The following is a 24,764-nucleotide window of genomic DNA, read 5'->3' on the forward strand; positions in this document are numbered from 1 at the left end:
CTTCTTTGCAGAGTTGTGACAACATGCAATTGCTCCATTTCCTGGTCTCCAATCATCAAAAAGGTACCTTTTTACTTAGTGCAAATTTTCTGAGTTTCATTATGTCTGGTCTTAACAAATAAACAATTTATTCAATTCCATTCCCACCTTACTCACACATAATGAGTACATGCCTATTGACTGCCATTTCAGCTACTGCATCCCCAGTAAGCAGCACAATGTATTCTTCCTTATGAAGAGAAAATAGCTGTTTTCCACTCACCTTTTGCATTGTTAGCATGTTGATACCGAAGTGCATCAAGTGTTCTGCAATATTTTCATCGAGTACTGCTTCCTCTTCATCAAATGAATATACACCTATATTGTAAACAAAATTACAACTATTTTAACAACCAGGTTTTAACAAAGACATAAACCAGACAATTAAAATGGACTATATAATGATTATTGTCATTTGTCATTAATCTGCCATCCAATTCTGCATCCATTCTGATGTATGGTTGATAGATTGACTACAATTGATAGATTGATAGGTTGATAGATTGAGCTTTGATATCACCCAAGATGGACACATCACATAGATTGAATCATGTTAGCTCAAGGGCTCCCATTGTGTAGATACCGTATATGGAGCTAGACGTTCACACACAGGCAATTACAGGTGGAAAGAAGCAAGCCATTTCTTGTCTGCAGAGACGAATATACAAGTCTGACAACATGAGAGTGTGAAAGGACTACTTACATTTGCTAAAACAAAGAAGAACATTAGGCCAATTCACCCCTCAATAAAATCATAGCTGGTCCATAACTCATCTACAAATAGAGTTACAGAGCATTACAATACACAGGCCCTTTGGCCCATCTAGTCCATGCCATCCTGGTATTCTGTCCAGTCCTATATACCAACACATGGACCATAGACCTCCATACCTCTCTTATCCATGTACCCATCCAAACTTCTCTTAAATGTTAGAATTGAAGTCGCATTTACCACTTCAGCAAGCAGTTCGTTCCACATTTCAATTCAATTCAAGTTTAATTGCCGTTCAACCATACTTGAATAATCATGAATACAGCCAAATGAGACATTGTTAGTACGGGGTCAATGTGCTAAAAACACATTACTAAAGGCTGATTTATACTTCTGCGTCATCTCGATGCCGTAGGTACGGCGTCGCCGCAAACCCTACACAGAACCTACTCGGATCCCTACTCCGTAGCCTGACGCGCACCTCTCCCAAAATGTAACTGCGCGTCACAGCAATGCAGACCGCAACAACTGTGATCAGTCCGCTTGGTATCACCGCATTTCCTCCTACGCTGCAATAGCTTCCCATTGGCCAACTGCAGGGCAGGGAAGGAACTCTGGCTGCAATGCTTTCCATAAAGCTTTACAGACCTCCGAAATTATAGAGGACACATTTCACTTTTACAACAAAAGACGCTCGCTTTAAACTTGTTTACCCCGAGGAAGACTACCATGACCACAAAGCCTTTGCATGGGCAAGTGTGTGCGCATGCACAACATGCCCGAATTGCAGAGCGATGCAGACACACCAACGCACAAGTATAAATGCTCACAACACACGTAGGCCACTTGCATAGGTTACGGCGTCCATTTGAGGCACAAGTATAAATCAGCCTTAACAGTTGCACACAAGAACACATTCACGGAATAAAAGAGTGTCGATGCCCCCACCCCCTGCTTGAGGCCCAGTCCTTGCACATTCAAGCACACATAGAGTATTAGTAAAAAAAAAACAACACAAAATGTGCATCTATATAGTCTAGAACTCCCAGCCTATCAAGATCATCTCTTAGCCCCAACGCCCTCTAGGCAATACGGCGGCTTAGATGCCCAATCCTAGAATATACAGACACATATAGAATATTAGTAAAAGCACAACCAGACAAATAGATATCTATATAGTCTGGACCCCTCAGTCCAATTGAAATCTTCAATTGACCACAACTGCACTGCTCCTGGTAGAGTAGTGGTCACCAACTTTTTAAAGTTCAAGATCCCCTACCTCAACCTTAGTGAAAGGCAAGATCTGGGGGTTCTGACAGACATAACGGCTAAAATAAATGCACCTAATAAGGAGCTCATGGGACATCGTGCTCCTCGTTTCTGGTTGACAGGAAAGTCTTTATCTCAGGCAGCAAGTCAAGAAATCGTTGCAGCACTTTACCGCGACTCAACCACCGAACATCAGCATGAAGAATTATGTCTCCGTAAGCGGCATCGAGCTCATCCAATAATGCTTTGAATAAGTGGCGCTGAAGTGCTTTTGCTCAAATCGTTTATCAGTTTGACCACCAGTGTCGTTACATGAGAGAAGTCCACGACCTTCCCAGCCAAGGCCTGCTGATGGATCACACAGTGATAATGTAGGAAGCTGGGAAAATTAGGGTCATTACGGTACAGTGCTATAAAACCAACGCGCACACCACGCTTTGCTGGGGCCCCATCAGTAGTAATTGCCACCAGTTTATGAATGGGGATGTCATTTTCACGGATATATATTTTTAAACTCATTGTAAATATCCTCACCTCTCGTTCTCTCCTTTAATTGCAAAAGAGTGAGGAAGTCCTCCTTTGTTGTAAAATCCTGGAAAGCCATTCCGACAAATACAACAAGCTGAGCTGTTTGCATTACACCCAGGGATTCATCGAACTGTAGTGAAAAATATTCACAGAGTGACAAGTCCTTTAACACTTGTTGATCCACATCCTCTGACAATGACTCTACCCTCCTTGTCACTGTTGCAGAGCCAAGCGGTATATTATCTATTGCTGTTGTGATGCCATTTTTGTTTTTAAAATTATTAAAAACAGTCTCTGCGGTAATGGCCATTGCTTCCTTGAATAAATCACCATCTGTAAAAGGCTTCTTGTGTTTTGCCAAAAGGTAACTTACATGAAATGATGCTTCAATAGCAGCCTTATTTTGAGCAGCATGTTTTGTGAAGAAGGATTGCTGGGCCTTCAACCCCGATTTCAGCTCCACAACTTCCCTGGCATGAATTGCGCTCTTTGGGGGGTAGGTGTCTTTAAATTTCTGGTGGTTGGTGTTGTGGTGCCTCTCCAGATACCCTCTTTTAGACAGTGCTTGTGTTTGGTGGCACAACATACATACACACTTGTCTTTCACCAAGGTAAATAGAAATTCCTCTTCCCATTCTGGATGGAAGTTGTACGTTTTGACCTTCTTTCGTGGATCCTCCGCCATGCTATCAGGATATCACGAGCGAGTGCCGTATATTGATGTTTGCGACAGTCTGTACTTTTATCTAATCTAATTGGTCACTTTGACGCAGCACAAGCTACGCTGAAAACGCGGTGCATGGCGGGGGAGCTATACACACATGCGCACTGGGCAGAAAGAACGGAACTAAAACCCCGCAACCCGGAAACAATCTCTCTTTACAAACAGCTTTCAGTAGCGGGAGTATTGCTACATTACCACTATCCTAATTAGTATTACTTATTTATATAATGCTCACATTATAACAGTATTTGTGTATTTATTTTTCGTTTTTCTTGGGATCTACTGGGAAAGTCTCAAAGTTCGACCGGTTGGCAACCACTATGGTAGAACATGACTTCTCGGATGCCTCTCCCCCAGCAGTTGAAAATCAAGCGACCCCGCGGCTTGAGGCCCAAGTCCATTGAATGCCACCAAAAATATCTGGAGTCAGCCACAAAAGAGCTTGTCTCCTGCCAAACGAAACCCTGGGAGGGCAGCATCACCACCATTCTGGATGCCGGGCCACACCACCCCCGGTGAAGCCCAACGGCTGCGTCTCCTCACTCTGGCAACACCGTGGCTTCAGGCCTGGTCCACACTATGACCAAGGCCAGGGAGTTCCCCCGCCATATGCCCCTGCCCTCATCCAATAAATCAGTGAATTGAATTTGCAGCATCCCGGATTAACAACATCCAAAGGGGTCTTGCGATCACAAGAAAAGGGACCATGGTGGCCACTTACTACAAGACTGTAAGCCTCCATCGACTCAGGCAGCAGCACATTCACAGCTCCTTCATTTTCTACGCCAGCGAGTAACTCGCTGATGGTGTAGACCAGCAGTACTTTAAGTTCTTAATGTATAGCAGGAACCTGTGATCACTAGACTTACATTTATGTCGAACTGTAGCACCTTTTGTTGACTCTGTAGGAGCCGCTGCCAGTCACACTGCCATCTTGCCACACTTGCACCAGCCTCTGAGTGAAGAGGCTCCTCTCTGAACCCGCTTAAATATTTCACTTTTCACACAAAATCCATGACATCTAATTCTAGTCTCACCCAACCTGAAGGGAAAAAGCCTGCACACATTCACCTTATCTATAGCCTCATAGTTTTGTAGGCCTCGATGAGATCTCCCATCATGCTCCAGTGTTCCAGGAGATAAAGCACTAACCTACTTACCCTTCCCCTATATCTCAGGTCCTCAATATCCTTGATAATGGCAATGTCTCGGTAAATTTTCTCCGCATTCTTTCAATCCTATTAATATTTTTCCTGGAGGTAGCTGTCCAGAACTGAATACAATGCTCCAAATTTGGCCTTATCGACATCTTATACCAGGGCCCCCCAACCTTTTTGCCCCGCGGACCGGTTTATTATTGACAATATTCTTGCAGACTGGCCAACCGGGGGCGGGGGGGGGGGTGGTAGGGTTGCCAACGGACAAGAGTAGCAGTCACATATGTTGTGTTTACCCTGAGAAAGACTACCATGACCATGAAGCCTTGCGTGGGCACCTGTGTGCGCATGTGTGTAAGTGCCGATGTTTTTCTACAAATCGTTTTTGGCGATTCTGTTCGGGGGGGGGTGTTAATCACGACCAGAATATAGGTGATAAGTCAACTATGTCAGTTATAAGTGGCTAATACACTCAATTTCATTTCTAAAGAGTTTATCTAATTCTTAGAGTTTATTAAACATGCAGCGCATATTTTCCTCGCATGAATATAGTGATAAGTCAATTATAAGTCACTTATAAGTCAATAGCATCATAACATCTTAAGTAACGTTTGGATATTAAACACACAGCACATATTTTCCCCGTATGAACATATAAAATCATTGCAACACATCAATATCGCTGAATCAGTGAGAGCCCTGGGCTTGTTTCCCTGCAACAACACGGTGCTATCAAGGGGTGATTGGAGACAGTGATACTCGAAGGGGGTTCCTTATGTCCAGTCTATTCCGCAATTTAGTTTTCGCTGCATTCATTGCAGAAAACTCCGCTTCGCAGAAATATGTTGGAAATGGAAGTAACATTTTTAGTGCTTTCGCGGCTATCTCAGGATATTTAGTCTTGACTTTGATCCAGAATGCCGGCAGAGATGTTATGTCAAACTTACTTTTCAGCCCGCTGTCATTTGCAAGCTCGAGGAGTTGATCTTCTTCCCGTGCTGACATCGATGACGCGTGCGTAATGACCTCGCGTGCGTTCAAGCTCAACAGTGGGCGTGACAGGGAATGAGGAAAGGTGCAGCTGACTCATATCGCCAAATCATATCCTTTCCTCATGGCCCGGTAGCACATGCTTTGCGGCCCAGTGGTTGGGGACCGCTGTCTTATACAACTTCAACATAACATCCTAACTCCTGTACTCAGTGCTCTGATACATGGAGGCCAATGTGCCCACAGGTTTCTGAATGACCCTATCTACCTGTGATGCCACTTTCAAGGAATTATGGATCTGTATTCCTTGGCCCTTTTTCTTCTACCTCACTCCTCAGCACTTCACACCACACACATCCCTCTTCACATCAGCAGAACATCAGTAGAAACTGAGAGCAGCTTCAAACTCCTCGTACAAACACTCATGGTCCCAGAATACACCCTCCACCATCAAGGATGTTCAGCAATGCCTCTACTTTCTGAAGAGGCTGAAGAGAGCTAGATTATGCACATCGCGACTCACAGCCTTCTACAGATGCCCAGTTGAAAGCATCCTAATACACTGCATCACTGTGTGGTATTGTAACTGCACTGTGGCAGACAGGAGAACTCTATAATGGGTAGTTAAAATTTCCCAACGCCTCGCCAGCACCAACCTACCTGCATCAAGGACATGTATGCAGAAAGCTTTCAGATAAAGGTCAGCAATATCATGAAAGATCTCACCCACCCTGCTCATGGACTGTCATCCCACTCCCAACAAAGAAGAGGCTACGCAGAACCAGACCAGGAACGAGAAAAAGTGACATCACCCAAGTGGAGACAGCTTTAAAATCCGTGCTTCTTAGCCATTTTTTCAGATTGAACAGCAGCCAACTGGAGTTTCAGAATTCCTCAGCTAGGTCAAATAAAAATAAGTCAGGGGCAAGTGGAGCGGCTATTGTTGGGGTGGATCAATGTTAGAGAGTGGGAGACTTTTGGCTTTGTTTCAGTTGGCTTGGTTGATGACAGGCATGGGCGAAATACATATTTGATAAGCTTTTTCTTGCTTACTCGTCATCTTTTAGTATATAGTTAAGGCACTAAGAATAGCCCCAGGGACCATGTTTTGTTTTGTGTGTGGGATGTGTGAATCCACGCCTTCAGCCTCCCAGGTAACCACAACTGCACCAGGTGCACCAAGTTGCAGCTCCTCAAAGAACAAATTAAAGACTTGAAGCTGCAAATCAGTGACCTTCGGCTCGTAAGGGAAAGTGAGATGATAGATCGGAGCTTCAGGGAGGTAGTCACCCCGAGGTTGCAAGAGGCAGGTGAATGGGTGACTGTCAGGAGAGGGAAGGGAAATGGGTAGCTGGTACAGGATACCCCTGTGCTCATTATCCTCAATAACAAGTATACTGTTGGGGCAGACAACCTACCAGGGGAGCTACAGCGACAGGGTCTGGTCCTGGACTTAGAAGAGAAGGGGGGCAAACAAGGAATGCAGTGTTTATAGGAGATTCCACAGTTAGAGGAGTAGATAAGAGAGTCTGTGGATGTAATAGACAGACCCAGATGGTGTGTTGCCTCCCGGGTGCCAGGGTCACGTCCACGATATTCCGAAGGAGGAAGGTGAGCAGCCAGAAGTTTTGGTACATATTGGTATCAACGACATCTGAAGGAAAAGAGAGGAGGTCCTAAAGAGAGAATTTAGAGAGCCAGGTAGAGAGCTGAAAAGCAGGACTTCCAGGGTAAAATTCTCTGGATTGCTGCCTGTGCCACACATCACTGAGGACAAGAACAAGATGATTTGGCAGATGAATGTGTGGCTGAGGAATTGGTGCAGCGGGCAGGGTTTCAGATTTATGGATCATTGGGATTTCTTCTAGAGAAGCTACGACCTGTACAAAAGGGATGGGCTACACGCGGACACGAGGGGACCAATATCCTTGCGGGCAGGTTTGCTAGAGCTGTTGGGGAGGGTTTAAACTAATTTGGTAGTGGGATGGGAACTGGAGTGATAGGGCTGAGGACAGGGATGTTGGTTTACAGAGGTAGTTTATAGTGAGATGATTGTAGTTGGGAGCTTAATATCCAAGGATACATAAACTATCGAAAGGACAGGCAGGTGGGCAGAGGAGGAGGAGGAGGAGGAGGAGGAGGAGGAGGAGTGTCTCTGCTGGTAAAAAAAAATCAAATCTTTAGAAAGAGGAGACATAGAATTGGAAGATGTTGAATCCTTGTGGGTATAGTTAAGGGACTGCAAAGGTAAGAAGACCCTTATAGGAGTTATTTACAGGCCTCCGAACTGTAGCCAGGATGTGGGCTACAAATTTCAGCAGGAGATAGAAAAGGCTTGACATAAAGATAATGTTACATGATTTACGGTAGATTTCAATATGCAGGTAGATTGGAAAAATCAAGTTGATGCTGGATCCCAAGAGAGAGAATTTGTAGAATGCCTCCAAGATAGCTTTTTGGAACAGTTTGTAGTTGAGCCCACTAAGGGATCAGAAATTCTAGATTTGGTGTTGATATGCTTAGGGAGCTTAAGGTAAAGAAATCCCTATGAGACAGTGATTTTAATATGATCAAATTCACCCTGTAATTTGAGAGGGAGAAACTAAAGTCAGATGTATTGGTATTACAGTGGAGTAAAGAGAATTACAGAAGCATGAGAGAGAGGCTGGCTAAAATTGAATGGAAGGGGACACTAGCAGGGATATGGTAGAGCATCAATGGCTGGAGTTTCTGGAGCAATTCAGAAGGCGCAGGATGATTCAACCTTGGCTGACAAGGGAAATGAAAGCCAACATAAAAGCAAAAGAGAGAGTATACAGTATTGCAAAAAATCAGAGGGAAGGTAGAGGATTGGAATTTTTTTTAAACCAACAGAAGGCAAAAACCATAAAGGAGGGTGGGGAAAGATGTAGTATGAAGCTAAGCTAGCCAATAATATAAAAAATGACACCAACATTTTTTTCAGATATATAGAGAGTAAAAGAGATGAGGGCAGATAGTGGACTGATGGAAAATGATGCTGGAGAGATAATAAGGTGGGTCAAGGAAATGGTGGATGAACTGAATAAGTATTTTGCATCAGTCTTCACTGTGGAAGACACTGGTAGTATGCCAGAAGTTCAACAGCGTCAGGGGTCAGAAGTGAATGTAGCTGCTATTACTAGGGAGATGGTTCTTGGGAAAAGGGAAGGTCTGAAGATAGATAAGTCACCTGGACCTGATGGACTAAACCCCAGGGTTCTAACAGGTGGTAGAAGAGATTGTAGAGGCAATAGTAATGAACTTTCAAAAATCAATAGGTTCTGGCATGGCTCCGGAGGTCTGGAAAGTTACAAATGTCACTACACTCTTCCGTCCTTGGACTCACTTTACACCGCATGCTGTCGGATCAGTGCTGCCAGGATCATCAAGGACACGACCCACCCAGCCAACACACTTTTCGTCCCTCTTCTCTCTGGGAGAAGGCTCAGGAGCTTGAAGACTCGTACGGCCAGATTTGGGAACAGCTTCTTTCCAACTGTGATAAGACTGCTGAACGGATCCCCACTCGATCTGGGCCGTACCCTCCAAATATCCGGACCTGCCTCTCGGGTTTTTTTTTTGCACTACATTACTTTCCATTTACTATTTATGATTTATAATTTAAATTTTTAATATTTACTTTCGATTTGTACTCCAGGGAGCGGGAAGCGCAGAATCGAATATCGCTGTGATAATTGTACGTTCTAGTATCAATTGTTTGGCAACAATAAAGTATAAAGAAGGGGGAGAGGCAGAAGAAAGGAGATTATAGGTCAGTTAGTCTGACTTCAGTGGTTGGGAAGACGTTGTTGATTATTAAGCATGTGGTTTCAGGGTACATGATAAAATAGTAGTCATCAACACGATGTCCTTAAGGAAATCTTGTCTGACAAATCTGTTGGAATTCTTTGAAGAAATAACAAGCAGGATCATCAAAGGAGAATTGGTGGATGTTGTGCACTTGGATTTTCAGAAGGCCTTTGACAAGGTGCCTCACATGAGTCTGCTAAATAAGAATCCACGGTATTCCTGGAAAGACACTAGCATGGATAGAGCACTGGCTGATTAGCAGGAGGCAAGGACTGGGAATAAAGTGATCCTTTTCAGATTGGCTACCTGTAATAACTGGTTTCCACAGGGGCCTGTGTTGGGACTGCTTCTTTTTACAATGCATGTCAGTGATCTGGATGATGAAATTGCTGGCTTCGTGGCCAATATGAAGATAGGTGGAGGGGCAGATAGTGCTTATAGAAGCAGAGCGGCTGCAGAAGGACTTAGACAGATTAGGAGAATGGGCAAAGAGGTGGTAGATGGAATACAGTGTCAAGAAGTGTATGGTCACACACTTGGTAGAAGGAATAAAAGCATAGACTATTTTCTAAATGGGGAGAAAAATCAAAAATCCGAGGTTTAAAGGGAAATCGAGGTTCAAAATCCGAGGTGCAAGATTCCCTAAAGGTTAATTTTCAGTTGAATCAGTGGTGAGGAAGACAAATGCGATGCTGGAATATAAAAACAAGGATGTAATGCTGAGGCTGTATAAGGCACTGCTGAGGCCTCACTTAGAGTATTGTATTTTAAAAAAGGATGTGCTAACATTCGATAGGGTTCAGAGGAGGTTCACAAAAATGATTCCGGGAATGAAAGGGTTAGCATACGAGCAGCAATTGAAGGCTCTGGGCCTGTACTCGCTGCAATTTAGAAGATTGGGGGTGGGGGGGTGGGGACCTCATTGAAACCTATTGAATGTTGAAAGGCCGAGAAAGAGTGGATATGAGGAGGATGTGTCCTTTGGGGAGTCTAGGACCAGAGAGCACAGCCTCAAAATAGAGGGACATCCATTTAGAATAGAGATGAGAAGGAACTTCTTTCACTACAGGGTGGTGAGTCTGTGGAATTTGTTGCCATAAGCGACCGTGGAGGCCAGGTCACTGGGTTAATTTAAGGCAGAGGTTGACAGGTTCTTGATTAGTCAGGGTGTGAAAGGTTATGGGGAGAAGGCAGGAGAATGGGGTTGAGAGGGTAATGATCAGTCACGATGAACTGGCGGAGCAGACACAAGAGGCCAAATGGCCTAATTCTACTCTGATGTCTTATAGTCTTAGAAACAGTTAGTCCCCCCAAGCCATCGGGTTGATCAATATCTCCACCCATTTACACATCCCATCACCAGCACCTCATAGACATCAGCCACTCCTCTCCACAGCCCCTCAGCATCCTTCATCCCTCCCCATTCACCACTTTATGCTTACACTCCACACCTCGTTACTACACTGACAGTCACTGTCCTACTGTGTTTTCATATGTCCTGCTGCTATCCAGAATAGATCCTCCTGCCAAGTGTCTCTTTGTCACTTTATCATTTCCTGTCAGTTACTTTATGTTCAGATACTCCTGCTACTAGCATCTCTTTATACAATCAGTCTATGTTTCTAGAATAAACTCATCTAATGTATACATGGCCACACTCACAGTTACCTGTACATTGTGCTGTTCTTTATACTGAATCTTGAATCTGTGCTCCACCATTCACTGTGCATATACCATAAGGTGGAGGAGCAGAGTTAAGCCATTTGGGCCCATTGAATCTGCTCCACCATTTCATTACAACTGATCCATTTTTCCTCTCAGCTCCAATCTCCTGCCTCCCGCCCCCCCATTCCTTCATGCCCTGACCAATCAAGAATCTATCAAGCTCTGCATTAAATGTACATAAAAACTTGCCCATCCATGGTCTCCTGTGGCTACAAATTCCATAGATTCACCACTCTCTGGCTAAAGAAATTCCTCCTCATCTCCATTATAAAAGGATGCCCTCTACTCTGAGGCTCCGTTCTCTGGTCTTCAACTCTCTCATGATAGAAAACATCCTCTCCACATCCACTTTATCAGGGCCTTTCGCCATTCAATAGGTTTCAACAAAGTCACCCCTCATTCTTCCGAATTCTAGTGAATTCAGGCCCAGAGAAAAACATTCTTCATATGGCAAGCCATTCAATCCTGGAATCATTTTTGTGCACTTCTGTTGAATCCTCTCCAGTTTCAGAATGTCCTTTCTAAGGAGCTCAAAACTGCTTACAATATTCCAAATGAGCCTTCACCAGTGCTTTATAAATTCTCAACATTATATTGTTGTTTTTATATTCTAGTCCTCTTGAAATGAATGCTAACATCACATTGCCTTCCTCACCACAGACTCAAACTGCAAACCAACCTTTATGGAATCTTATATAAGGACTCCCAAGTCCCTTTGTGCCTCAGTTTTTTGTACTCTCTCTCCACTTAGAAAATAGTCAACACTTTCATTTCTTCAACCAAAGTGCATGACTATACACTTCCTGACACTGTATTCCATCTGCCATGTCTTTGTCTATTCTCCTAATCTGTCTAGGTCCTTCTGTAGCCTCTCTACTTCCTCAAAACTACCTGCCCCTCCACCTATCTTCATATCGTCTGCAAACTTTGTAACAAAGCCATCAATTCCATCATCCAAATCATTGACATATAACATAAAAAGAATCAATATCAACACAAACCCCCTGTGGAACACTACTACTCACTGGCAGCCAACCAGAAAAGGCTCCCTTTATTCCCACTCTTTGCCTCCTGCTAATCAGCCACTGCTTAATCCATGCCAGAATCTTTTCTGTAATACCATGGGCTCGTAGCTTGTTAAGCAGCCTCATGTGTAGCACCTTGTCAAAGGCCTTTTGAAAATCCAAGTACACATCAACCGATTCTCCTTTGTCCAGCCTGCTTATTAGTTCTTCAAATAATTCCAACAGATTTGTCATGCAAGATGTTCCCTTGAGGAATCCATGTTAACTATGGCCTATTTTATCACATACCTTCAAGTACCTTGAGACCTCATCCTTAATATGCAACTCTAACATCTTCCCAATCACTGAGATCAGAGTAACTGGCACCTTTAATCTTTCCTTTCATCTGCCTTTCTTCCTTCTTGAAGAGTGGAGTTACATTTGCAATTTCCAATCTTCTGGAACTATTCCAGAATCTAGTGATTCTTGAAAGATCATTACTAATGCCTCCACGATCTCTTCAGCCACCTTTTTCAGAACCCTGGGGTGTACAGGTGACTTATCGACCTGGTCCAGGTCCAGGCGACTTATCTACCTTCAGATTTTTTAGTTTCCTCAGACTCTTCTCTCTAGTTATGGTAACTTCACACACTTCATGCCCCTCTATTCCCGGAACTTCCACCATACGCTGATATCTTCCACAGTGAAGACTGATGCAAAATACTTATTCAGTTCATCTGCCATTTCCTTGTCCCCCATTACTACCTCTCCAGCATCATTTTCCAGTGATCCAATGTCCACTCCGGCCTCTCTTTTACACGTTGTGCATACGATGAAGTTTTTGGTATCCTCCTTAATATTATTGGTTAGCTTACTTCCACATTACATCTTTACCTTCTTAATGACTTTTTTAGTTGCCTTTAGTTAGTTTTTAAAAACTTCCAAATCCTCTAATTTTTCACTATTTTTTTGCTCTACTATATGTCCTCTCTTTGGCTTTTATGTGGTTTTGACTTCTCTGGTTAGCCACAATTGTGTCATCTGGCCTTTAGGATACTTCTTCCCCTTTGGGATGTATATACCCTGCGCCTTTCGAATTACTTCCAGAAATTCCAGCCATTGCTGCTCTGCTGTCAGCCCTGCCAGTGGATTCTGGTTGACTGGAACATACTGGAACCAGTACACCGTAGCCCAAATAAGTGGCTGTGCCAAATGGACAAAGTTTCACGGAAATAATTATAAAAAGTATAAAGAAAGACAAACTGAGTAGTAAATTATGTATTTAAATGAAAAACAGATCAAGTTGGAATGCTACCGATGGCACTCCAGTACTATGGTTGGTAAGTTGATGGAGAAGATCCTGAGAGGCAGGATTTATGAACATTTGGAGAGGTATAATATGATTAGGAATCGTCAACATGGCTTTGTCAAAGGCAGGTTGTGCCTTATGAGCCTGATTGAATTTTTTGAAGATGTGACTAAACACATTGATGAAGGTTCAGCAGTAGATGTAGTGGATATGGATTTCAGCAAGGCATTTGATAAGGTACCCCATGCAATGCTTATTGAGAAAGTAAGGAGGCATGGGATCCAAGGGGACATTGCTTTGTGGATCCACAACTGGCTTGCCCACAGAAGGCAAAGCGTGGGTGTAGACAGGTCATATCCTGCATGGAGGCTGGTGACCAGTGGTGTGCCTCAGGGATCTGTTCTGGGACCCCTATTCTTTGTGATTTTTATAAATGACCTGGATGAGGAAGTGGAGGGATGGGTTAGTAAATCTGCTGATGACACAAAGGTTGGGGGTGTTGTGGATAATGTGGAGGGCTGTCAGAGGTTACAGCAGGACAATGATAGGATGCAAAACTGGGTTGAGAAGTGGCAGATGGAGTTTAACCCAGGTAAGTGTGAGGTAGTTCATTTTGGAAGGTCAAATATGATGGTAGAACATTGTATTAATGGTAAGACTCTTGGCAGTGTGGAGGATCAAAGAGAGCTTGGGGTCTGAGTCCATAGGACACACAAGCTGCTGTGCAGGTTGACTGTGTAGTTAAGAAGGCATATGGTGCATTGGCCTTCATCAATCGTGGGATTGAGTTTAAGAGCCAAGAGGTAATGTTGTAGCTATATCGGACCTTGGTCAGACCCCACTTAGAGTACTGTGCTCAGTTCTAGTTGCCTCACTACAGGAAGGATGTGGAAGCCATAGAAAGGGTGCAGAGGAGATTTACAAGGATGTTGCCTGGATTGGGGAGCATGCCTTATGAGAAAAGGTTGAGTGAACTCAGCCTTTTCTCCTTGGAGTGATGGAGGATGACAGGTGACATGATAGAGGTGTACAAGATGATGAGAGGCATTGATTGTGTAGATAGTCAGAGGCTTTTTCCCAGGGCTGGAATGGCTAGCATGAGAGGGCACAGTTTTAGGGTGCTTGGAAGTAAGTACAGAGGAGATGTCAGGGGTAAGTTTGTTTTTTTTAAAATGCAGAGAGTGGTGAGTGCATGGAATGGGCTGCTGGCGATTGTGGTGGAGGCGGATACGAAAGGGTCTTTTAGGAGACTCCTGGATAGGTATATGGAGCTTAGAAAAATAGAGGGCTATGGGTAACCCTAGGTAATTTCTAAGGTAAGGACATGTTCGGCACAGCATTGTGGGCTGAAGGGCCTGAATTGTGCTGTAGGTTTTCTATGTTTCTATAAAACTGTGCATTAGTTCCAAATATTTATGAACAGAGGAATTCATCTAGAGTACGCAATTAACAAAACAGCAGATGATAGAATGCCTTCATGCAATGCTATCAATGATTGCATCCTCAAAATCTTCATTTTCATTGCAACATTCAATATGATTGTTGATATCTTCAAATTCTTCATAGCTTCTAACTCATTGAAGTAGTGAAGTCATTTTATTTACACCTCTAGCCATTTCTGGAAATCTCCAAGCCAGAGTGCCTGAAACCATGGTGAGCAAAACAATTCTGAATTGCCTTACTGCTATTTCCTGCCATCAATCGATGACAAAAAAAATCACTGCTTTTTGAATACAAACACACACAAATAGCCCTATTTAAAAACTGCTTGTTCTAAGCATGTTGTAGCATCTAACGGCCACACAAATGCACGCACTGACGATAGCTAGAACCTGCCCAGCAACAGTCTCCTGCCTCAGTTATGCAGTATGGTATCCCAAATGAACCAATGGAATCCTGACAATTTTCTCCATTGGTTTTTGTTCTTTAAGAGTTGTGCCAAATAACTGGTGCCCCAATTAACCAAAGACCCAATTAACCAAAATCCACTGTATATCCATTTTATAGTTAAAATTATCAATTGATAGCAAAAGATTTTTGTCTGTAGGCAGAGTAGGGGGGCCAAGGAGGTAGCAGTTCCACATGTTTACTACTCTGCACATTCTTCTACCTTCTTCCCTGAATTACCCTACTCTAATTATAAGCATTTGACTCCTAAGAGTCTCACACTCACAAACTACCTCAACTCTGATTTAGACATTTTTATATTCCCTGAAGTACATGTCTTGTCTATTTAATGTCTCCATGCAATAAAACTCAGAGCCCTTATAATATTCACCTGAATGTGCATTTTAACAGTTTAGTAAACTAGCAAATGCCCACACACTTGATCTGCTGTCTTTCTGTGTGTCTTCACATACCTGGGTAGTCTGCCACTGCTTTACCCAAGACATAAATGTGTATAGTGAATAGCTGAGGCCCTTCATATTCTAGTAAGATTCCATTATCAACTTTCCTCAAATCCATTACCTCCACTCTCTACCACCTAGCCAACTCCCCAACCAGACCAATAGTTTAACTTCAAGTACACAAGCTTCAGTTTTAGCAACAAGCTCAAATTTTGCCTTAATGAATGCATTTAGAAACTCTATACATCTACATCCATTGAGATTCCCTGGCCAGTTCTGCAATTACTTACTCAAAAATAATCAATTAGTTGTATTAGACATGATCTGCCTTTCTCAAGCCGAGGTTGGGTCACACTAATCAGCTCATTTAACATTAATTGTAGATTTCAATGTCGGCCAAAGCACAGACAATTTTAATTTACTTTATCCTTAAGCCAATCATTTTAATAGCATTCACAATGAGGAAAATATGCAGTGTAGCATATTCTTATTACACATACCACAACATAAAGTACTTCCAAATGAGGCAACACTTCACTTGTGAGTCTGTTGGAGTCATCTATTGCATCCGGTGCGGCCTCCTCTACATCGGTGAAACCCATCACAGATTGGGGGACCGCTTCATCGAGCACCTCCACTCCGTCCGGCAAAACAGACAGGATCTCCCAGTAGCCACCCACATCAACTCTGCTTCCCACTCCCATTCAGATATGTCCATACATGGCCTCCTCTACTGCCATGATGAGGCTAAACTCAGGTTGGAGGAGCAACACCTCATATACCGTCTAGGTAGTCTCCAGCCCCTTGGTATGAACAACTTCCGGTAATTCCCTCCCCCTCCCTTCCCCTATCCCTATGTCACTCTGCCCCCTCCCCCAGCTACCTACCACCTCCCTCTTGGTTCCGCCTCCTTCTACTACCCGTTGTGTTTTCCCCTATTCTTTCTTCACCTTTCCTGCCTATCACCTCTCTGCCTCCCTTCCCCCACCTCTTTATCTTTCCCCTTACTGGTTTTTCACCTGGAACCTACCAGCCTTCTCCTTCCCACCCTCCCCCCACCTTCTTTATAGGGCCTCTACCCCTTCCCTCTACAGTCCTGACGAAGGGTTCCGGCCCGAAACATTGACCGATCTTTTCCACGGATGCTGCCCGACCTGCTGAGTTCCTCCAGCGTGTTGTGAGTGTTGCTTTGACCCCAGCATCTGCAGATTATTTTGTGTTAACATAAAGTAATGAATGTTTCTCACACACAATCTGCCTTCAAGCCTTGAATGCCACACTCCCCTACTCTTCCTCCACTACACTGACCACTGCATTGGTGCTGCTTCAGAGCTTGTCAATTTCATCAACATTGCCTCCAACTTCCACCTTACCCTTAAATTCACTTGGTCCCTTTCTGACACCTACCTCCCCTTTTTCCATCTCTCTGTCACCATCTCTGGAAACTGTCTATCAACATATTTTATAAATCTACCAATTCCCACAGCTAACAGCTGAAGAAGATTGTAGAGTTCGTCATTGAAACATAGGTTATAATCGATACCTGTACCCAGTTGGAAGCCCAATAAGAGTTTATTTGTCATATACGCCAGGAAAGCACTAGTTCCTTTTTTTTTTAAGACTATACCTCTTCACACCTGTCTCCTGTAAAAATGCAATTTCCTTTTCTCAGTTCCTTCATCTGTACCCCATCTGTTCCCAGGACAAGGCTTTCCTTTCCAGGACATGTCCTTCTTCTTCAAAGAACCCGGTTTCCTTTCCTCTACCATTGATACAGCCCTCATCCATTTCCCAGATATCCACACTCACCCCATCTTCCCACCTCCTTAACCGGGATACTGTTCCTCTTGTCCTCACCTACCATCCCATGAACCTCCGTATCCAACAGATCATTCTCTGAAACTTCCACCATCAACAGGATCCTACCACCAAATACATCCTTGCCTCCCCTCCCCCCACTCTCTGCTTTCCGCAGGGATCGCTCCCTCCAATGATTCCCTTGTCCATCTGTCACTCCCCCACTAATCTCCCTCCTGGTATGTATCCCTGCAAGTGACAGAAATGCTACACCTCCCCATTCACCTCCTCCCTTACCTCCATTCAGGGCCCCAAACAAACCTTCCAGGTGAAGCAGCACTTCACCTGTGAATCTTTTGGGGTCATCTATTGTATCCAGTGCTCCCGATACACCCTCCTCTACATTGGTGAGACTCGTCGTATATTGAGAGGCCACTTTGTTGAGCATCTCCGCTCCATCCGCCAAAAGTGGAATTTCCCAGCGGCCATCCATTTTAATACCTATTCCCAAATCCATTCCAACACCTTGGTCCACAGCCTCCTCTTTTGGCATGATGAGGCCACTCTCAGGGTGGAGAAGTACCATCTCATATACTCTCTAGGCAGACCCCAATCTAAGCATCGATTTCTGGTTCAGTTAATTTTATCTCCCTCCCCCTTCCCTCTTCTTCTATTCCCCATTCAGGCCTCTTACCTCTTCTCCTCACCTGGTTATCATCTCCCCCTGGTGCCCCTCCTCCTTCCCTTTCTCCCATGGTCCACTCTCCTCTCCTACAGATTTCACCTTCTCCAGTCCTTTACCTTTCCCACCCACCTGGCCTCACCTATCACCTTCAAACAAGTCCTGGGCCTCCATCCCCTCCCCCCACCTTTTTATTTTGTTATCTGCCCCCTAAAGAAGACAAATGCAATGTTGGCATTTATTTCAAGGGGAATAGAATATAAAATCAAGGAGATAATGCTGAGGCTTTATTAGTCAGGCCGCACTTGGAGCATTGTCAATAGTTTTGGGCCCCTTATCTCAGAAAGGATGTGCTGTCATTGCAGAGAATCCAGAGGAGGTTCACAAGGATTATTCCAGGACTGAAGGGGTTAACAAATGAGGAGCGCTTGGCAGCTCTGGGTCTCTATACTCACTGGAATTTAGAAGAACGTGGGGGATCTCATTGAAAACTACTGAATGTTGGAAGGACTAGATAAGGTGGACGTGGAGAGGATGTTTCCTCTGGTGGGGGTACCCAGAACTACAGGGCACGGCTTCGAAATTGAGGGGTGACCTTTTAGACAGAAAGTAAGAAGGAATTCTTTTTAAACCCAAAAGTGGTGAATCTGTGGAATGCTGTTCCACAGATTGCGGTGGAGGCCAAGTCCATGGGTCTACTTATAGTGGAAGCTGATAGATTCCTGATGTTTGGGGCATCAAGGGATCTGGTGAGGGAGCAGATGTATGGGTCTGAATGGTATCTGAGATCAGCCACGATGAAATGACAGAGTGGGCTCGATGGGCTGAATGGCTTAATCTTACTCCTATGTCTTATGGTCTTCCTTTCCAGTCCTGAAAAGGATATCAGCCTGAAATATTGACTGTTTATTCATTTTCATAGATACTACCTGACCTGCTGAGTTACTCCGGTATCTTTTGTGTGTTGCTCTGGATTTCCAGCATCTGCAAAATCTCTTCCGTTCACAAAATAGCTATTTGGGGTTTTCATATAGTTCCCTGTGAAGAAAGTTATACTATTTCGATATTCCACATTATTCTGCATTACCAGAGTAGCAGCTGGCACAGAGTGAGTTTTACACTAATCACATGAAGAAAAACACGATTTCTAACTCAGAGAATGTAAAAGTCTCCACCTTCAAATCGGCACCAGCTGTGGATTTATCCAACTAGGTCACCAAATAATATTTTACTAATCAAAAGAATGATCTGACCTGCACCATCTGGGGTAATAGTTCCTAATTTAACTGCCAAAGGGTATTTTGTCTTTCGGTAATGTTCCAGAGCATGTCCATTTCCGCCACTGCCATCGAAGAACCACTTCCCACACAATATGGAACCATCTGTCAGGTTGAGCCAAAGATTCTCCCTCAGGTCACACCAGGCGCACTTCCAGCCACTGTTACAAAGCAGAAGATGAAATATAGTCTATAAATAACACTCAGTCTTCTAGCTTAGTAAAATTACCAAATGATGACAAAAATATAGATTTACCAATCTGAAAGAGGTGCAGCTGTGCAACTTATGAGCAACAAACCATTTTGGCATATTAGGTTCTAACATCATTCAATAAAAAACAATTTTCAAAATAAGAAATTCACGAATACCTTGAAGATGTCTAGTTTGCAGGGAATGACCCTCACGAGTAATAAAATAATACTTGTACAATTCTATAAAATAGGAAAATCACTACTTCAATCACTATTCACCACTTATAGCAAAAATCTGTCATTTCAAGGAAGAAATCTAGAGGCTGGTAGTGCCACTACCCTAAAGTCGTATAAAGCAGTATATAGTTATCAGAAGAACAGTAAGCTTTTGAGAGATCAACTTAAAGTGTTCACACTGTCACTTCTTTCTCTTCACAAATGCTGCTCAATTTGCTGAGTATTTTTAGCACATTTTTGTACTTGTTTTGGATTTCCAAAAGTGTTTTGCTTTCTGTAAAAGTAACCACATTTTTAGTTTCCTCTTTTTTTAAAATATACTGAATCCATTTTTTGTACTGATGATACTAAACTGCCTTTTCAGTCTTGGATATAGAATTCCAGAGCATTAACTTTATTATATTTAATTAATAAAGGAGTCGCAATATACTTTGTGGCTATGAAGGCACTTTTGGGGGAATTTAATAATAAATGTAAACTCATATTAAAAAGCTGGAGAAAATGAAAACCTCATTAACCTATAACTTCATGAATATTATGTTTTACATCCAAATAATATTCAGAGAGGGGAAGAACAAACTGCGTGAATCAAATCTTTGGTGCAGAGAAAAGCGTTGACCTGGGAGGGATTCGGACTCCATTGTCCAGTTGTTGGAGAGTATGCTCGTGCTTTGAATGCTTAAGCTCTTCTTCCCATGATTCAGAATCTTGTTTACCATATGGAGATTTTGCTGTCAGCACTGCATCACATGCTATTGTCACCTGGATCGGGAAGGTTAAACAAGAAGATCATACATTAAAATAGAATGCAAAGTTAAAATAATCACTCATAAAAGCTTCTCCAAGTTAAATCACCAGCCCTTCCTGAGAAACTACAGCAGTTATTAGGACATATACACCACAGATTTCTATCCATGTTAAGATAATATCTAAATAAAAGGAAATTCCCTTTTCACAAAGCATCTCAATACAAAACCATACCTTTAACAATGCTAGCTTGTCACATCTGCTATGACATTCTACACTGCAGCCTTGAGACCATTTGATATTTAATCAGCCAATGTCTAAATATTGGGGGGGACAGCTTACCCGGGGGAAGCGACAGTGGCCCTGCCTCCGGCACAGAGTCTGGCCCTGTAGCTCAGAAGGGTAGGGCAAGGAAGAGGAGGGCAGTTGTGATAGGGGACTCGATAGTAAGGGGGTCAGATAGGCGATTCTGTGGACGCAGTCCAGAGACTCGGATGGTAGTTTGCCTCCCTGGTGCCAGGGTCCGGGATATTTCTGATCGTGTCCAAGATATCCTGAAGTGGGAGGGTGAAGAGCCAGAGGTCCTGGTACATATAGGTACCAATGACATAGGTAGGAAAAGGGATGAGGTCCTGAAAGAAGAATATAGGGAGCTAGGAAGGGAGTTGAGAAAAAGGACCGCAAAGGTAGTAATCTCGGGATTACTGCCTGTGCCACGCGACAGTGAGAGTAGGAATGCGATGAGGTGGAGGATAAATGCGTGGCTGAGGGATTGGAGCAGGGGGCAGGGATTCAAGTTTTTGGATCATTGGGACCTCTTTTGGCGCAGGTGTGACCTGTACAAAAAGGACGGGTTACACTTAAATCCTAGGGGGACCAATATCCTGGCAGGGAGATTAGCGGGGGCTACTGAGGTGACTTTAAACTAGAATGGTTGGGGGGTGGGAATCAAATTAAAGCGGCTAGGTGTGAGGAGGTTAGTTCACAACAGAGGGATGGGAACCAGTGCAGAGAGACAGAGGGGTGTAAAGTGAGCGTAGAAGCAAAAAGTACAAAGGGGAAAAGTAAAAGTGGCAGGCCGACAAATCCAGGGCAAGCATTAAAAAGGGCTAAGAGAGTTGTAAAAGAGCGCCTGAAGGCTTTATGTGTCAATGCAAGGAGCATTCGTAATAAGGTGGATGAATTGAAAGTGCAGGTTGTTATTAATGATTATGATATAGTTGGGATCACAGAGACATGGCTCCAGGGTGACCAGGGATGGGAGCTCAACGTTCAGGGATATTCAATATTCAGGAGGGATAGACACGAAGGAAGGGGAGGTGGGGTGGCGTTGCTGGTTAAAAAAGAGATTAACGCAATAGAAAGGAAGGACATAAGCCGGGAAGATGTGGAATCGATATGGGTAGAGCTGCGTAACACTAAGGGGCAGAAGACGCTGGTGGGAGTTGTGTACAGGCCACCTAACAGTAGTAGTGAGGTCGGAGATGGTATTAAACAGGAAATTAGAAATGTGTGCAATAAAGGAACAGCAGTTATAATGGGTGACTTCAATCTACATGTAGACTGGGTGAACCAAATTGGTAAAGGTGCTGAGGAAGAGGATTTCTTGGAATGTATGCGGGATGGTTTTTTGAACCAACATGTCGAGGAACCGACTAGAGAGCAGGCTATTCTGGACTGGGTTTTGAGCAATGAGGAAGGGTTAATTAGCGATCTTGTCGTGAGAGGCCCCTTGGGTAAGAGTGACCATAATATGGTGGAATTCTTCATTAACATGGAGAGTGACGTAGTTAATTCAGAAACAAAGGTTCTGAACTTAAAGAGGGGTAACTTTGAAGGTATGAGACATGAATTAGCTAAGATAGACTGGCAAATGACACTTCAAGGATTGACGGTGGATATGCAATGGCAGGCATTTAAAGGTTGCATGGATGAACTACAACAATTGTTCATCCCAGTTTGGCAAAAGAATAAATCAAGGAAGGTAGTGCACCCGTGGCTGACAAGAGAAATTAGGGATAGTATCAATTCCAAAGAAGTAGCATACAAATTAGCCAGAGAAAGTGGCTCACCTGAGGACTGGGAGAAATTCAGAGTTCAGCAGAGGAGGACAAAGGGCTTAATTAGGAAGGGGAAAAAAGATTATGAGAGAAAACTGGCAGAGAACATAAAAACGGACTGTAAAAGCTTTTATAGATATGTAAAAAGGAAAAGACTGATAAAGACAAATGTAGGTCCCCTGCAAACAGAAACAGGTGAATTGATTATGGGGAGCAAGGACATGGCAGACCAATTGAATAATTACTTTGGTTCTGTCTTCACTAAGGAGGACATAAATAATCTTCCAGAAATAGTAAGGGACAGAGGGTCCAGTGAGATGGAGGAACTGAGCGAAATACATGTTAGTAGGGAAGTGGTGTTAGGTAAATTGAAGGGATTGAAGGCAGATAAATCCCCAGGGCCAGATGGTCTGCATCCCAGAGTGCTTAAGGAAGTGGCCCAAGAAATAGTGGATGCATTAGTGATAATTTTTCAAAACTCGTTAGATTCTGGACTAGTTCCTGAGGATTGGAGGGTGGCTAATGTAACCCCACTTTTTAAAAAAGGAGGGAGAGAGAAACCGGGGAATTATAGGCCGGTTAGCCTAACGTCGGTGGTGGGGAAACTGCTGGAGTCAGTTATCAAGGATGTGATAACAGCACATTTGGAAAGCGGTGAAATGATCGGACAAAGTCAGCATGGATTTGTGAAAGGAAAATCATGTCTGACGAATCTCATAGAATTTTTTGAGGATGTAACTAGTAGAGTGGATAGGGGAGAACCAGTGGATGTGGTATATTTGGATTTTCAAAAGGCTTTTGACAAGGTCCCACATAGGAGATTAGTGTGCAAACTTAAAGCACACGGTATTGGGGGTAAGGTATTGGTGTGGGTGGAGAATTGGTTAGCAGACAGGAAGCAAAGAGTGGGAATAAACGGGACCTTTTCAGAATGGCAGACGATGACTAGTGGGGTACCGCAAGGCTCAGTGCTGGGACCCCAGTTGTTTACAATATATATTAATGACTTGGATGAGGGAATTAAATGCAGCATCTCCAAGTTTGCGGATGACACAAAGCTGGGTGGCAGTGTTAGCAGTGAGGAGGATGCTAAGAGGATGCAGGGTGACTTGGATAGGTTGGGTGAGTGGGCAAACTCATGGCAGATGCAATTTAATGTGGATAAATGTGAAGTTATCCACTTTGGTGGCAAAAATAGGAAAACAGATTATTATCTGAATGGTGGCCGATTAGGAAAAGGGGAGGTGCAACGAGACCTGGGTGTCATTATACACCAGTCATTGAAAGTGGGCATGCAGGTACAGCAGGCGGTGAAAAAGGCGAATGGTATGCTGGCATTTATAGCGAGAGGATTCGAGTACAGGAGCAGGGAGGTACTACTGCAGTTGTACAAGGCCTTGGTGAGACCACACCTGGAGTATTGTGTGCAGTTTTGGTCCCCTAATCTGAGGAAAGACATCTTTGCCATAGAGGGAGTACAAAGAAGGTTCACCAGATTGATTCCTGGGATGGCAGGTCTTTCATATGAAGAAAGACTGGATGAACTGGGCTTGTACTTGTTGGAATTTAGAAGATTGAGGGGGGATCTGATTGAAACGTATAAGATCCTAAAGGGATTGGACAGGCTAGATGCGGGAAGATTGTTCCCGATGTTGGGGAGGTCTAGAACGAGGGGTCACAGTTTGAGGATAGAGGGGAAGCCTTTTAGGACCGAGGTTAGGAAAAACTTCTTCACACAGAGAGTGGTGAATCTGTGGAATTCTCTGCCACAGCAAACTGTTGAGGCCAGTTCATTAGCTATGTTTAAAAGGAAGTTAGATATGGCCCTTGTGGCTACAGGGGTCAGGGGGTATGGAGGGAAGGCTGGGTTCTGAGTTGGATGATCAGCCATGATCATAATAAATGGCGGTGCAGGCTCGAAGGGCCGAATGGCCTACTCCTGCACCTATTTTCTATGTTTCTATATGACACAGTCACCAAATTTAAAGTGAAACCGCACTTACAAAATGGTCTCAGATCTGTTTGGTCAAACTACCTAGTTTCCCTGAGAAGAAAAGTAAAGAGCAGAAGTATTGGGAATTGGGTGGTCCTACATAACTCCAAGGGTCCAACTTTATTTAACTACTACTTGTCAAC

General features: G+C 43.6%; 1 protein-coding gene across 3 annotated transcripts in view; it reads right to left on the reverse strand.

Annotated features, from left to right (window-relative positions):
* usp13 (ubiquitin specific peptidase 13) overlaps positions 1–24,764 on the reverse strand; it is a 108,892-nt gene that overhangs the window by 51,487 nt on the left and 32,641 nt on the right. For all 3 annotated transcript variants that reach the window (XM_063045759.1, XM_063045758.1, XM_063045760.1), the window contains exons 5-7: positions 20,441–20,583; positions 19,369–19,553; positions 263–357 (exon numbers count right to left, since the gene is read on the reverse strand). In XM_063045759.1, the coding sequence (XP_062901829.1) occupies positions 263–357; positions 19,369–19,553; positions 20,441–20,583 (423 nt within the window). The remainder of the gene's footprint in view (positions 1–262; positions 358–19,368; positions 19,554–20,440; positions 20,584–24,764) is intronic.

The sequence above is a fragment of the Mobula hypostoma genome, chromosome 4 (genome assembly GCF_963921235.1).
Source record: "Mobula hypostoma chromosome 4, sMobHyp1.1, whole genome shotgun sequence".
NCBI lineage: Eukaryota > Metazoa > Chordata > Chondrichthyes > Myliobatiformes > Myliobatidae > Mobula > Mobula hypostoma.